At 36.9% G+C, this 16,211-nt stretch overlaps 1 protein-coding gene across 8 annotated transcripts in view; it reads right to left on the bottom strand.

The window, feature by feature from the left end:
* The window catches only part of tead1 (TEA domain transcription factor 1), a 51,885-nt gene that overhangs the window by 27,499 nt on the left and 8,175 nt on the right, over positions 1–16,211 (bottom strand). For 5 of the 8 annotated variants that reach the window (XM_023953467.1, XM_023953468.1, XM_011489176.3 and 2 more), the window contains exon 3: positions 7,665–7,917. In XM_023953467.1, the coding sequence (XP_023809235.1) occupies positions 7,665–7,821 (157 nt within the window). In that variant the 5' untranslated portion in view covers positions 7,822–7,917. The remainder of the gene's footprint in view (positions 1–7,664; positions 7,918–16,211) is intronic. The other 3 variants (XM_023953466.1, XM_020714013.2, XM_023953470.1) reach the window with 1 other exon arrangement.

The raw sequence follows: 16,211 nt of genomic DNA on the forward strand, positions 1-16,211 counted from the left end.
CATACCGGTAATTGAGATTTCTGTGTGAATACATGGTAAAAACAAATCCACATGACCACATTTTTGAAAACGTCTGTAGACATTTACAGTATTTTTAGATGATGAAAGATGTAAGATGTAGGAAAAACTATAGAACACATTTGTATAGTACTTCATTGATTAACTAGCATGTATTAAAACAATTCAAACAAGACTAAACTAAAGAAATGCTCTTTAAAAAACTTAAATAAAGACCACCTTGAAAAAAAAAAGAAAATATAAGAGAGGCCATTATTCCATATTAAAGTTTACTATCAAAATCATCCAAAAAATTGTATATACCTTCAAATAATAATTTTTGCACATGTATATACAGATTAAGTATCAAGTTAAATCAAATAAAAATGAAAAATCAATACTCAACAATCACGTCTGTTTGGGTTTTGCATGCAAAAAAGTCTTGTGAAATAAATGCAAGATTAAGCCAGATCTTTGGCAATGATGCAACAGGAATCAGCTGCAATGTTAAGAAAGTTGACCTACAACCAATACGATCTGTAGAGGTTTTATCAGGATTAAACAGATGAAAGGAAAACAAAGAGCTGGCATGAGAATAAATTCTAATCTCTAAACCTTATATTGTTATGGCTGTTGGCCCTGATTTTACCCACAGTAGTGGTTTCCACTGCCAAAATACTGAATTGATTTTGGTTTCCCATATTCCCATTTAATTTGATTCAAAATATTAAATATCTATATATTTCCACACAAATACGAACTAAAACAAAAAGTAGGAATTGTTGTAAAAAAACCTACTTGAAAGCTCTTTTTTAAGTACAAGAAATTTACTCTAAAGAAAAATCAATTGATAGATTTAATAAATACACATTTATAAAAAAAATATTGTGATTAATAGAACTTTGAACCCAGTTATAATTTAGTTTTTTTTTTAATATTTGATTGTACCAAACACAAGCTTGAGCAAGACCTTAAATCAGTTTATTGATCAGACTGAAAGAAAAAAAAACTCTTTAAACTTAATTTCTGTTCTCAGCAGAAGAGCCACAAGCGTTCTAAATAACAGCCAATGTGCAGAGTCAAACAAATAATGACTGATAGTGTGAGGACTTGAGATCAGATTTAAATTACTTCTGTCAACATGCCTTTAGATCACCTCCAGTTCAGTTTTGAGTTTAGAATGTTTTCAGTTCTGGGATGGAGAAAGAGACCAATTTTCACTGCGTGTTTTCTGGTCTAGTAAAAAATAAAAATAAAAATAATTCTTTTATGCAAGTTTGCATATCCACTGTAATATGATAACTAATTCTCTGGCCCTCCCACATCTATTAAGTAATTATTACACAATAAAAATCCTGGAGATTTTTGACTGATAATGCAAGATAAACTCTTGCAAAAACAATACCTTTATATAAATTAAACTTTGTGATCTTCAAACTTAGCACGACTTCTTGTCACGCCTGCATTAATAATATCTACAGAACCAAAAGTTGATCACTTTAAAAGACATGAAATAATTGAACTTTATTTTTTCTGAAACCAATGGTCTTATTTGACAATGGCAGTCGAACAAATGAGGGATTATTCTGGAGGTGTGTGGTACCTATCCTGCAATGAAGTTCCTCACACTCTATTCTGGGTGAATGCAGGTGACTCAAGGAGCCTGAGCTGATCCCAGAATTCCTCATTATCTGCCCAGCAGGGAGGATCAGGCCCGTTCGCTCTGTCTCCGAGCATTCTCGGCCCGATGAGACGAGCCCCAGAGGAGCACAGTGCTGGGCCATCGGGGGCAAGCCAGGTCTGCTCATTATATCTAACTCATCCTTGGCATCTCTGCAAACCAAGTGCCACTTAGTTCCCACAGGAAGGGTCTGAACTGGACCACTGATGAGATGGCAGAGCGAACCGCTGCATGGTAATAAGAAAAGCTGTACATCACAGACACGTGCAGTTTGGGTGTCAAAGCGGTCCACAAACAAGACAGAAATCCACTAGTATGTCATTTCAGGATAAATGCAGCAGCTAATTATCAGAAGTGAAGAAGATGATCTCAAAGGCTGTTAATTTCCCTTTCGTACCACGTCTTCATGTAAAAGAGGTATAGTCACCCTCAGATGCAGAAAGGATTTCTACAACTCTGAAGTGCAGTCCATAATATTTTAGCCCATTTATCCTATCATTTTTTCCCCTTTTTTTCCTCTCGCTACAGTAACTGAAAAATGCACCAATGCCTTTCAGCGCACTGGGTAGCGTAAATGCATAACTCAATGAATAAACATACAATTTGAGTGAAACGTGTTGTTTCACTTATCAACTCTATTTCTTGAATAAATGAATGCAGCCTTGCACAGCAGGTGAATTATGTGTTTGGAGTCGTAGGTCTTTGGCGAATAGCCAGTGTCCTCCATTTTACTGAACTTAAAAAAAAAAGTCAGAAGATGGTGAGTGCAAGCAATACTACCAAGCAGATCTACCATTTTGTATCCTTCTAATTAGCCTTGGACGACAGACTTTTTCTGTTAGACAATGGGCCTGGTGTTAGCCAACACTGGCCTCTGCACTTCTGAGAAGCTACAGGTAAACAGCACAATAGGCAAAGAAGCACAAATTAGAAATTGTTTTGTACTCGGACATAGTTGCTATAGAGATTGTTGCTAATTAACTGCAGACTACTGCAGGATAACAAAAGGCTTAAGGGCACTCAGGGCAGCTCCTCCTGTGATGAGCTCAGTATATAGAACACTATGGCATCCCCAGGGTCCTCAAGAGCAAAATACCCGCCTTCTTGTTACCAGTGTTGACCTCAAATGCCATGAGAGGTTTTGTATTGGGTTTGCCTCTTATGCTCGATGACGCAGCCGCCATTGTCATGTCAAACTCATCGGGATTAGCTATGTTATCAATCTTAAACAGGAATGGGCTGTGCTTTTGTAGATTATTTGTAGATAAAAAATGTTTAGATTAATACAATATTTTTCAGAAAGAAGGCAAAAATTCTTCCAGTTTCACCAAAAATTTAAAGTGGTAATTGGATCTTCATGTTGTACTGCATACAACTGAGATTTAGTTTGAAGTGAAAAACCAAAATGTTTGTAATGTAAAATATTTCCCAATTCAAAATTCTAAAATTCCATCAATAATAAGATTTAAGTATTTAAGTATTTTAAATCTGCTTGGATCACACAATGTCTTCTATTACTATATTATCAAATTGTTCCATCAGTAAATCTGCCAACCACAGCAGAATAATTTTTTCTATGTTTTCAATAGGGAACTTTGCATAAATTAAAATTGAATAATATGTCATAAAACTTTTAGTAACTTAAAAGCTTTTTTTTTAATAACACGTTCGGAATCACAAATCCTGGATCGACACCTTGCTGTAAACCACCTGCACATGAACAGACAAAACAAATAAAAGAGAAGAGAAATAAAGGAGGTTTTTCTCCGTTCTGGCGTGAAGGCAGCTATTTTCCTCCTTCTAAAATGACTGTTGGTTGAGAAAAGGCATTTTTCCCAAGTTCAAAAGAAAAGCTGAGATTTTGGGCAAAGCCCCAGGACTGAGCATCCTTGTCTGGGCTTTTGTCACCTGCTGCATTGGAACATGGCCAGGATGTCACTGCCTCCCATTATTTCTCTAAGGGGTTGTCAAGCTACTTGGAAACACATCCTTTTTTAAGACCAGTAAATCAGTTTCTAAAACAGAACAAGATCTTTTAAAAAGAGGAGATAAAAAAGAGATGCATAAAAAGAATTGATCTTGTTCATGTCAGATTCTTAATGCTTAACTTTAAGAAAAATCTTTTTTTAAATTTCAAGAACAAATCTCAGTATTAAATTCAAACCTTTATGGTTGGTTTGTACTTTGTTGGGCCTTGTTTGTATTTTAAAAAATAACATTCTGACATGGATGCATATAAAGGATTATACAAAAAGACAGCAAATAAAATCATGCTCACAAAAATCAAATTGACCCAGCTTCCAGAAAAACAATTTTACACTGCAACAAGGCAAAAGTGAGACCAATTTTCAGCATAGGAGTTGTGTTGTTGTCCAAGACTGGGCCTTTTCTTTTTTATGTGAAGGAAATTGGATAAATGAAACAACATTCACTTCTTACTGACATTTGAATAAAATTCTCTCACTAGTGATTTGACATTTTACTCAGCAACACAGAAGCAACTTGACATTCCATAGTAATTACCAAACTCATAATCACCTCTACAAGTACCCAGTTCTGTGCTTGTCATCTTAAAAAATATTTTAGTATGAAATATTTGTCTTTTTTGCACTCCAACTCTGGTTTTTTAGTAGAAACTTTGATAAGAAATCGGTAAAACAATGTACCTCGTGTTAGTCAGAATTGCATTAATCTGATCAATAGAAAACTCATTTCTGCAGGTGGTACTATCCATTCAATGTAATGCAATCAAAGTGTAGAAAGTGAAACGTCTATGCAGCAAAGGTATTAATTGCTGTAATGATAATTGGCTTTGTCTAAATGAAATGCCAACCCACTTAATAGGAGGCCCACTCCACATGATACTTGAAGACCCAGATTGGTCACTCTGGAGCTGTAGCCTTGGGTTCTCTGTGACTCAGACAAACCAGAATACACAAACTAATGACCCTGAGCAGTGAAATACAGATATTTCATCCATCACAAAAAACACGCTTTACCAAGAAATCAAAAGAGTTACATGCATTCCTAGAAAATTAGACATAAGTCCCGGAATGGTGTGTGTCATTCTCTAAAGAGCAACAGCAGATGATGCACAGATGCATTTTGAGTAAATTACTGCATTCATGGAATTTGTTTTTGAGTATGGGGCAATGAACTTATTTGATGAAGGCCAATGTATAAATGCCAAACCAAGAAAGTTGTCAAAATTAATTAAATGCAATGGAAAAAAATACCTAGTTAAAAAAGATCACAATTGTCATCATCACACAAGACAACAAAGTGTTTGGCTGTTGCTAGATTCCATGTCTTAAAACAATTTTTACAAGTTTAAGAGTTGAGGACCAATCTACAAGATTCAATTCAATTCAATTTTATTTATATAGCCCAAATTCACAACAACAGTCGTCTCAGTGGGCTTTGTACCGGTAATTGTAAGGTTAACATACAATCAAAAGGGATCTTAAATGCATAGAATTCAATAGGATAATGCTAAACTTTAACTAAACAGACTAAACTAAACTGGGCATCCCTGCCTTTAGACCCCCCCTTCGCGGTAAGGAAAATCTCCTAAAAAAAACAAAATCCGGAAAAAACTAAGAAACCTCAGGGGTGTCCACATGAAGGAGGGATCCTCCCCAGGATGGACAGGCAATGTACCAGAACTCTTAGAGAAGAAATAACGTATTTAAATCTACAACTACATCTTTAAAATCCAGCAAATGATCTTCATCCAGTTGAAGTTGGGGGACGGCTGGGGGCACGAGACGAGCCGGAGACAGGATCCACAGTCAGGTGTAGGAGCAGTAGAGGCAAGCCAGAGACGAGGTACACAGTCAAAGAGGATCATTAACCCTAAATTTTATGTTAAGGTTATGGGGGATCCCATTTAGAATGAATGGAAGCATCTACACTGCCTAATTTTACTGTTCAAATAAGGTCTTCAGTTTTGGAGCTCCTTGATCAAAGCCGTAAAACTTCCTTCTGCATAAATAATATAACTTTTAACTCCCTTTCCAGACACTTTTTCCTTCTCCAACATGAGGATATGACAGTTTTCCTGGGCCAGCGGGTTTACAATATCTACAGCCTGTTGAGAGTCTTCCACACGGCCTCCTCCCAACTGAACCTGCCCGTAACAGTTTGACAAGCAGTCCTGCAGGTGGCATTCTTGCCAGATGTCCACACCACCTCAACTGACTCCTCTGGATGTGGTGGAGTAGTAACTCTACTTGAAGCTCCTCCCAGATGGCTGGGCTCCAAATCCTTTTTTGGAAGGGAGAACTCATTCACCCTGCAAAGGAAGTGCACTCTTAACCCACAGCTCATGGCTGTAGGTGAGGGCCGGAACAAATTAATCTGTAAATGAAGAGCTCTGTCTTTAGCTCTCATCACAAAGGTTTTGTACAAAAATCAGCATCTTTGTAAGTGTTGTGTTTCTTTATCACTGTCTCTCATCCCTAATAAGTGAAAAGAATGCCTTGACATTTAAACACTGTGATTCTTACCTAATCTTAAGGAGTTTCCATTTTTCCCACCTGGCAATAATGTACTGAGACATAAAGATGCTGATTACCATCTATTTGACCTATTCCCTTTCACTTTACAATAAACTACCGCCATTAACATGGGTCTTTATGGTTTTTCAGTTGGTATCATTGCAGCTTTGTCGCTTAGTGGTTAGAACTAAAATGGAGTCGTAATTGTAGGATTGAATAAGCACTGTTCCTTCAATAAACAAATGTATATCTAACACTCAACAGCAGATAGGTATATGATAAGAAAAAATGGATCCTTCTCTCCACATACTAAACAACTCAAAGTTTAAAATCCATCCAACAACTTTTTTTTTTTTTTACACACAAGTAATTTCCAGATCATAAGGCACACTCCAAATCCTTTCATTTTCTCTCAAGTTGACAGTAAGTCTTATATTTCACTGCACCATATGTATTAATCTGGTTGTGGTTGCTGACCTCAAACAGATTCTGTTAGTAACATGGATTTGACTGTTATGTTCTGCTTTGTGTCCCTTTATAATTCCCTCCGCCTTATAGCCCAAACCATCCAGTAACTTTGTGTGTGACAGCAGAGAGTCATAGTTCTGCAAACATTCTGTAAACTCCGCTTAGCTACAGGTGGGACACCTGCAACATCAAAAAGTACATCTGGCAGGACAGCCGATACATAGCCGTGTAGCTGTTGCCTCAGAACTGGATTATTGTTAGTATAAATCCAAATTAAAACAGATAAATGAAAAATCTGCTGCTTTAATCCACAGAAGAGGGGCAGAAAAAAACTCCTCTTATGGTGGAGAAAAAAACTTAAATTAAGAGACAGCGTTGCCCTTTTGGTCCACTTCTTTGTGGCAACAGATGAGGCGTTTTAGTACAACTCCTAAAATTTACATTTTACTTGGCTAAAAAGGTCGTATAACAGCTGCAAGCTAATGCTCACAGGGGCTTTCTCCTTTCAATTCACACCAACAGGCTAAGAAAGAGTCCAACACCAAAGAAAATATTCGCTCTTTCCATGACATCACCCGGCCAAGAACGGGGGGAAGTGGAGGGAGGTAGAGGGAGCACAGCTGGTGGCAGCCACAGTACCATCTGTTACTGACTAATAGTTCATGCTGCTTTACTTATAAACTTATACTTCTGTGAACCAGCGCAGAGGCTCAGCACTGCAATAGTATAATACCTCATTACTCAGCACAGCTTTAGACGGCATGTTTATTGATTTCCACTTAGATCAGCATTTTGGAAAAATACCATTACGGGCTCATTTTTGCCATTGAAGATGTAAACGCAGTCAGCAAGCAAACCCAACAAGACTTGGTCTTTAAGAAGAACCAAAACAGATGAGGATGGTCCTGTTATTCTTCAGATTATCTTTTTATTCCAAACTAGTAAATTTTACTTCTGTTTTTTTTTTTGGGAATAAAATAAATTAAAAATCTACAGAATAAAAAAAGTTATGTTCTCACCATACATCTTTCCCTCATCAGAAAGGATGATCTTCCTTCGACCACATGGAGGGTAGATGGCCAGAGCTTCTTGAAAGCTTTGTTCAATGTCGGGGCTCCACACCCCTTCAGCATCATTGTCCACAGGCTTGTCTGCTGAATCACTCATCCTCTCCATGTCCTCGGCAGGGCTTTCGCTGCCGCTCCAGCTGCTGGGATCAATCTTGGCAGTCGGGCTCTCCAAGCTAAAGCCTGGAGCAGACAAGGGAGAAACCTAGAAATTCCCAAACACACAAAATACAGTTTTAATCGCCGGAAAAAGAGTTTAGGAGGCCTCCTGTCAAAAACACACACCTTCTGTTCAGAGCCTAACATGGAGTAAATGATTCCTAGTAAGCTTCTGTTTAGGCAAAGAGATCGCCGACTTGATTAAAGGTGGATTTTTAGAACTATCAGGTCCCTCTTCCATTGGTACACTCCAAGTTAATCAGAAGCCACAGAAAATTATCAAATGAAAAACTTGCTCAGACTGCAGATAATGCAAATGCATGTCCATATTTGGGATTATTGGAATATTATTTATCGGTCTAAAAACTCAAGGCACAACACTTGCATTGTTGGCAGAACATTACCAGAGAACTTTCAGAGATTTGTTGACTGATAGAAAGACAGAGAGTTGAGCAAAACATAACCATTGGCACATCCTCCCATACATAACTTCAAAGCTGTTCTTTACATTTTTATTTCATCTTTCATTTTCCAAGACCAAGTAATTTCCAAATAGTGTATATGGAATCTTTCAATGACCTGGGTGATAGTGCCAACTCGAAGTTTTTGGATACTAACCCAGCAGTGTGCATGCTCTTAAAGGAATTTTAAATATATATATTTTAATTTATTTATTTCAGGACTGAAGTTGCTCTGCAGCAGCCAAAAAATGCATAAGAAAGAAGAAAAAAAATCCTCTATAAGTCATTCTGGAGCACAGGTCACTAAATAATAGATTGAACAAGTGCATGCTACACCACCGTAACACATTGATGTTTAGCTTCATGAAACATAGGAGGAATCTACTATCTTAGCACAACATATGAACAATTTTTCAGAAAACCATAGTATAAAGAAAATGCTAACACTTTATAGCTCTTCAAATCACTAAATCCATTATATTATTTATCCTCTGTGTCGCTTTACAGCAATTCCACCAAACCTGGTGTAGAACTGAGCGGCGCTTCTTCTTCTGCGTTGCCGTCAGTGACAAATACTGATGTAAAAAATGTATTTTCTGAAAAATAGGGTAGTTAATGCCTTTTGCATGGATGGCCGTTAGTTTTCAGGTCATTTAAGGTTAGTTTAAGTAAAAAGAGGGAGTAACATAAATTAGGCAAATTCTGACAAGGAGAATATCTTATGGCTTGAGTTGTAGCAACAATGAGCAACGTTTCCCTGTGATCTTGACAAGTTGCAGACGACTTATCAACAGGTCTTCTTGTCTGGAACTCTAAGTTAAATTGTGGTGCTCCTGATAAAATACTGTGCTGCCTATTAAGTTGAATGGATTACTGTGTGTAGCTAAGCAAGCTTCAGACACTTGCGGTTCACAATTCATAATTAGGATTAGGCCTGCACAATATACCGCAAATTTATCGTTATCGCGACATTAAGCCGTGCAATATGCATACCGCAAAAGATGGCGAAAATCACAATAAATGGTTACCTTAAATGTGGTAAAACAATCTCATGGCAGCTTGAAATATTGAACAAATGAAATAAATCCCTTTATGCATTTAACCAATCGGATGGACTCGTTTACGTTGTTGATCAATCAGATGAGCCCTTTTATGTTTGATGTTTGCCTCCTATGTCGACAAGGGTCATTTGAAGTATAATGTATAATTTTTAAACTGTTGCAGTAAATTGGAAATGATGTTTTTGGTTGTTTTGCTATTTGTTTATTATATCGTTATCGCAATATTAATCACCAATATCGCATATCGCGAGTTTTCCTCATATCGTGCGGCCCTAATTAGGATATTTCTTTCTACACTTAAATGTCATCATATGCAAAACAACTGCATCCTCCTTAAACAGGACCTTACTGAGGCAGTTCATACTGTCATCAAGAAGAATGGTGGCAAATGTTTCTTACAGCATGTTAGCTCATGAAGGGAAAAAAGGGGGGATGGGAGCAAGCTAGGAAAGGGATGGGGAGAAAAAAAAGGACTCCCAGAGAGCAGGAAGAGCTTTACTGAATTCTGTTTTTGTGTGCCGTCTGCTGACACAGCAGAACTACCTTACAAACCCATGAGGGGAGGGGGGGGGGAGAGAGAAAAAAAATCTCATTTCAACCACTAAAAGGCTCTAACCCTTTCTACCTTTCATTCCAACCAAATCCTACACTGGTCTAATAGTGGCATCCAGCATCTATTTGCAGATAAAGTCTTGAAGTGTGTCCATTGAAGCGAATGAAAGGCATCAACTTTTCAATGTGCAATATTTCGCATTTTGCTTTAAAATAAAACACACATCACTCACAGGCATATAAACAATAAACATAAATCACAAAACTGCAAAACTCAATTTATATCATGCTCATCTACTTCAGAACAGACTAAAAAAAATAAAAACACAGATTTTATCCCTTTATCCACACGTGTGCATTAACATCCCATCAATGTTGTGAATCTAAGCTGTTAGAAAGAACCATTTAAACATTTAGAAATGGGAGAACCACTTATATTCCCCATACTTTCTAGACAATTTAAAAAGCTACAATGACACTGGAGGAAAGATTTCAGTAGCAGAAATTCGAAAGTAGACATTTGAGCCGTGTACAACTCTGTCACTGACTGGTGGAAGAAATTGCAAGGTCTTTTTTAGAGCATCTTCACCTCAATAGTTTAAAATTAATTGATGCAAAATAAATGTAGCATTTGTGTCTTTGCAATGTTGTGGTAAGTTTACTGATGTGAAATTATAACAGTTATAATATATCAAGTAAATGTAATTAACTACAGTACATGTAACAACAGTAATTCAGTGTTTACCGAAAGATGTGTAATCAGACTTTTCAGAAATATACCTTTTTATTGTCTGGTATGAGAACCAATTGTAAATGATTGTGAGAATAGAAATTGATTCAGTCTCTAATCAATGTAGTATGTGTAACATGGATTTGTTAGTTTACAATATTATTTTTTTCCTTGCTTTTACATCCCAATTAGCAATTTCTGTTTGTATTTAGGCTTCTTGTTCACTGCAATTGTTGTATTATTTCTCAATCATACTGCAACCAATTCTTTGTCATTTTTTATGATTGTAGCTTGATGTCTTCCCCCCATCACATAAGATTATTGCCCGTTTCCAAACTTCAATGTTAGCTTGTTGGCTTCAAAGGACCGTTTGTTTGGGAGAGTGCAGCAAGTAATAATTTATATGAACATGAATAAAACATGTCTGCAGGCTAATGCAACAATTTAGCATCCATGAATTATTTATTTTAGGGATTTAAGCATTACTTGCCAATGATCAATAAACAACTTTATTAGCACATTGATGGAAACTTGGAGTTCCTATAAGCAGTTATGACTTTTTTTAACTCATAAGCAGACTAATGATCCCTAAGAATATTATATTTATTCTGTTTTTGTATAGTAAATATTTTGAAAGGCCAAGTCTCAAATCACACTTGTAAGTTACTTGTTGAAAATACTGTAAGCCAATTTTTAAAATGCCCAGTTTGTTTGTTTTTTACTTGATTTGAATGTTTCCCTGCATGATACAGTGTGTCAACCAAAAAGGGAAGAAAAATACAGATACTTAGAAGTGGCAGAAGAAAAAAAGAAAGCAGAGTCTTTCTGCTAAGGAACAAAATGATAAAATGGAGCAGTTTGTTCATGGGAACAAAGGTGAATAAAGATTTTTCGGAGGAACGAGAGTCTGTTCCAACAGCCGAGCAAACGCGCAAACAAATCAACCACACCATGAAATCCACTGACAGGGAACTGACTTACTCTGATCCCTGTTTTACAGTGTAATTTTCTGCTGGTAAACCTAGGACCCCTGACATTGTTGTTGTGACACATAATACCCATGGCTACAAATGAAGCACATCCCCACATCACAATGGAATTGACAAAAGCAACCACCCTCCGGAGGACAATTTGCCCTGACACACTGCAAAAACTGCTCAGGAACAACTCTGCAGGAAGCACAAAGGCAGATCTGATTCGCCGATGTGGCGTCATCTCAGTTTACAGCAGGAAACATTAAAGATAAACAAGTGACGGCCGATCCACAAACTGCCATTGATTGGCAGAAGCTGTAGTGTTTGTTTTATTTTATTTTTATTTTCAATAAACGAGAGGGGGGAAAAAAGAAAAGAATAACAGAACAGAAATATGGCTGAGTTTTAGCTTTCTCCTATTATGTTCTGTTATTTGTATAGTCGCGCGTGTGTTTTATTTCAAAGGTGAATAAAAACTATTTGTATTTATAAGGAACAATAGGAAAATATTCAGTTTTACAATAATTTGCTATTCAGGAGTTGTGTATTGCTGTTCTTTTTCATTTAAATAATTATTTTGTAGTTCCACAAATTTGTGCAAAGAAAAATAATTTATATAACCTTCACCAAAAGCTGCTATGGTTATATGTTACTGGCAAAAGACTTATAGATGTTCTCAAGCAATAATCTGCAATAAAATATATTGCAACAAACAGACTGTGCTTCCCACAAAACCCATCTCCATTAAAGAGCTAAAAAATATATATGAATCGACACGTCATGTTTTTATATTCAGAATAAGGACAATCGATACAATATCAGTAAATTTGCTTTGAAGACAATCCAGTTTTCTTTGGCTGTTAGATGGAATTTGGGAACTTGTTTTTGAAACGGACATAAAAGAAGAAGGTATGTCGACATTCTTGCCATGGATTAAATTCTTTGCATCAACTAGGCGCAAAAAAATATGTCACTAGATGCTTTAGCTGTGTGAAAAGCGTGAATGGCCCAGCAGTGGGCAAACAGGATGGTCTCTTAGAACCTCAGAGTCTAATTATGTCTGGCAAAAGAAAAGGTATGAATGTCACCCATGGAAACACTTGTGGCTTAAAAATAATTGCATACTTCTGTCTTTGTAGGGTGTGCACCATAGAAATGGACTTATTTGTGAGATGCAGGGTAAAGATGGCACGTAATGTGAGAAATGAATACGGGTAGCTAAGCAGAGAAGTAGGTGTGACGCGGAATTATGGGAAATTACACTTGCTGTGAGATAACATAAACCACTCACCAACCTGGAATCCGGCTCCTTAAATTAAGAGAACCCATTTCACCCATCAGACAGAGCAAGGTAATGAAATAGCAGATGAGAGGTCTCAAATGTAATTTTCCATGTGGAGTTCTTTTGTGCCGTTATCTCAGAGGACGCAATAATGATTCTGTGAATGACTTTTGTGCACCCCATAATGGCCCACAGTTGCTAAGGCCACAATGTACAAAACTGTAATTACTATTCTATTTTGAAACTCAACATTTTTAACATGTTAGAAAGACACGTCCTGGCCTTTGTATAATTACAAGAGTCATGTCAAATTAGTCCTTTTTTTTGTCCATGTGACCAACTATGAAACCTTGTCAGATGATGCTGAAATTCCACTTTGCTATTAAAAATGAATGAATTAATGTGAGAAAGTTTTGTTTCTGGAATGAAGTAGTCGAAATTGGTCTTGAAATATAGTTGCATGCACACACCAATGATTTGTAACAAAACTAAAAGAAAGGCTTAATTATTTAAGACAAAAGATCACACTGGAAACGCTAAAGAGCTTTGTGCAAATTAAATGACTGACAGCTGACTTGTGCAGGGTTTTCCTTTGTAATAAGTCCAGATTTTTTTTTGTTGTGCAGAACAAACAAAAACACAAAAAAAGAACAAATACACACTGCAATTGCAATCTTCATAAGTCCTGTAGAGGCCACAAAGCTTTATGCTGCCTGTTATTGGAAATACCCTAGTGTTTATTTCATGCCTCTTTGAACTGGCAGACTTAAGTGCTGTGAATCTGTCTGATATCATCTCTCAAATCTGAAGCATGCAACCCACTACACGGCAACCATCAGACCACTGTGGGATCAATCTTTATCTGAGATTGATTTACAGGTTCTGTCAAAGCAGCCCCCTCCATCCGCCTTAGTCTGACAAACAGGTAACGATGGCAAAAACACGATCAACACAACATCGCAGGCATCAACCATTGAGCAAACAGACGGAACTAAAGGGTTTTTATCTTTGAACAGCAGATGGAAAATTGGCTAAATGTAAAAAGAAAAATCCTTCTTCTCTGAGGATAAACCCAAGCTTTTTTTGCCCTTTATTACCAAAATATATGGAAAAATACAATTTACTCCTCGGACAGGACATGTGATGAAAGCTCAAAGACATCTGCCAATCAAAAAAAAATACATAACGCATTCCAGGCAACATACACCCATGTCTAAGCAGTGTTGAGTGCGAGCAGAACACATAAAGCGCAGGAAATTAAAGCTGTAAATAAAGGTCCGTCAGATAAAGGATCTCCCGACAGTTATGAGAGCCGAGCAGGCCAACGGCCGGCTCCCAGCTCATTCAGGACGTGTGCGGACGGACGACACCAAGCAAATTACAGGGACAGGCAAGTAGGCCACCATTTGCATTTTTTGCTGCAAATTCACAGAGACTTTCATATGTTTACTTCAGTTTCTGTAGCCATCATTTATTATTTCCTTGTTTTAACTAAAATTACACCTACTCCCATTGTTTTCCGTTTTTTTAAAGAAACTCCTTACCTTATAAAACAAGTGTGCACCACAGCAATAATAATCCAAATATAAAAAACAGGTTTGTTGAAACAATGTGGTCTGTTAAATAGTCTATTTATCGGGAGACATTCAGTTTTTAAACATTGAAAATGTAAAAACCAACAAAAAAAAGACCATGCAATTATTTGGTAGTGATAACATTTTTAATAAAACAAGAGTACTTTTTACTTAAAAAAGTAGTGGTATGTTTATCTGTAGTTTGGTGGAGGTCAAAAAGATTGAACTATACTTTTGTGTTTTTATGGGGTTTTTTTCCTCACACAAGAAGTCAATCGGACTCCTTCCTGCAGCTATCCGGCCATATCATGATGGTGCCACCGCCATTATCCTGCCCCACTGAGATGGTGTTCTGAGGGTTGCGACAGTCCGATTTCATTTATTTTAGTTTTGATAATACATTTCAGCATAAGTTTGATTAGACATTAGCACATGTCCAGAAGGTGTGAAAGCTTTTAATGTCAAAGCATCATCATATGGAATTCTCGAGGGTGGTTAAAGCCTTTGTGTTTTTACATGTGCACTTGATGTTGTTATCGACGTGGACAAGTAATGGCAATTTTAAATCTGCGTTTGCGGCACACCAGTCTGACGCTAACAGTTCAAGAGAAACTGTTCAGAGGATCCAGGGTGTTGTCCATTATGTTTAGCAACTTGTCCAATATTTCCTCTTGAACAATCAGCTCAACATTCCTTAGAAAAACCTCAGTAAAGAGCCAATTATGTGTATCAGCCCATTCAGTTTCTAACTGCAGCTTTAATAGATGACTGCATACAAAACACCATCTTTATCACACACTTAATAGTTCATGCAATGGTTTCCTGCCTAAATGAGGGACCAAAGCTCCATTCAGTACTAGTCAGGTCAATCTATTTCTTGTAAGAACTCCACTCTTCTAGCAAACCTTTGATTTTTGTAGTCCTTCACATCTTGTTTAAAGACTTTGTATATCCTATTCCCTACCCCTCTAAATCTACAATAGTCCCTTCTGTCTTGTTCCCATTTAAGATGAGGTAACAAGTATCTCCAAAACTAGATGAACTCAGTCTCCAGTCCACCAATTATACACCCAACAATGTGACAGTCATTTGATAATTCTGGAGATGGCAGGACATGTGTTGGATGCAATATTAGTAACTAACACAGTTGTCCTAAGGTGCTTCTGTGTTTTTGGCCATATCAAATGTTGATAACACTGGGGTTACTTCCACTAGCACAGTTCCAAAGAACAGAGAACAGGGGCGACTCGATCAAGCTTTTTTTTTGGCCCGATCTCATTCAGAGTCATTTGATTTTAAGGTTTTGCCGTTAACAAGTCTAGATTCTACACCTTTGTAACACATTTAAGAAATGTACAAATTTAATAAGCAGATCCAGGTTGTCCCTGATTTTTATTTTATTCACCTTATTTTATCATTTAACACTTAAACAGAGCACTTCTGTGAAGTAGCTTTAACAATCGTGTAAAAAAATAGTGCAACTATAGACTAGAAAAATACTTAACTAATAACAAACAAAAAAAAACAAGTGATAGTCATGAGAGAAAGTTTGGTGACTGTAGCTTTATTATCTCCAGAACTATTGAAGATTTTTAATTACATGAGGTTCATGTCTCCATTAAAAATTCTTAAAAATAATTGATGACTTTCTTTTAAAATTGCTGTTGTAGCGTGAATATGATGAGTATTCTTGACTATTTTATATC

Source organism: Oryzias latipes, chromosome 3, assembly GCF_002234675.1.
Source record: "Oryzias latipes chromosome 3, ASM223467v1".
NCBI classification, from domain to species: Eukaryota; Metazoa; Chordata; class Actinopteri; order Beloniformes; family Adrianichthyidae; genus Oryzias; species Oryzias latipes.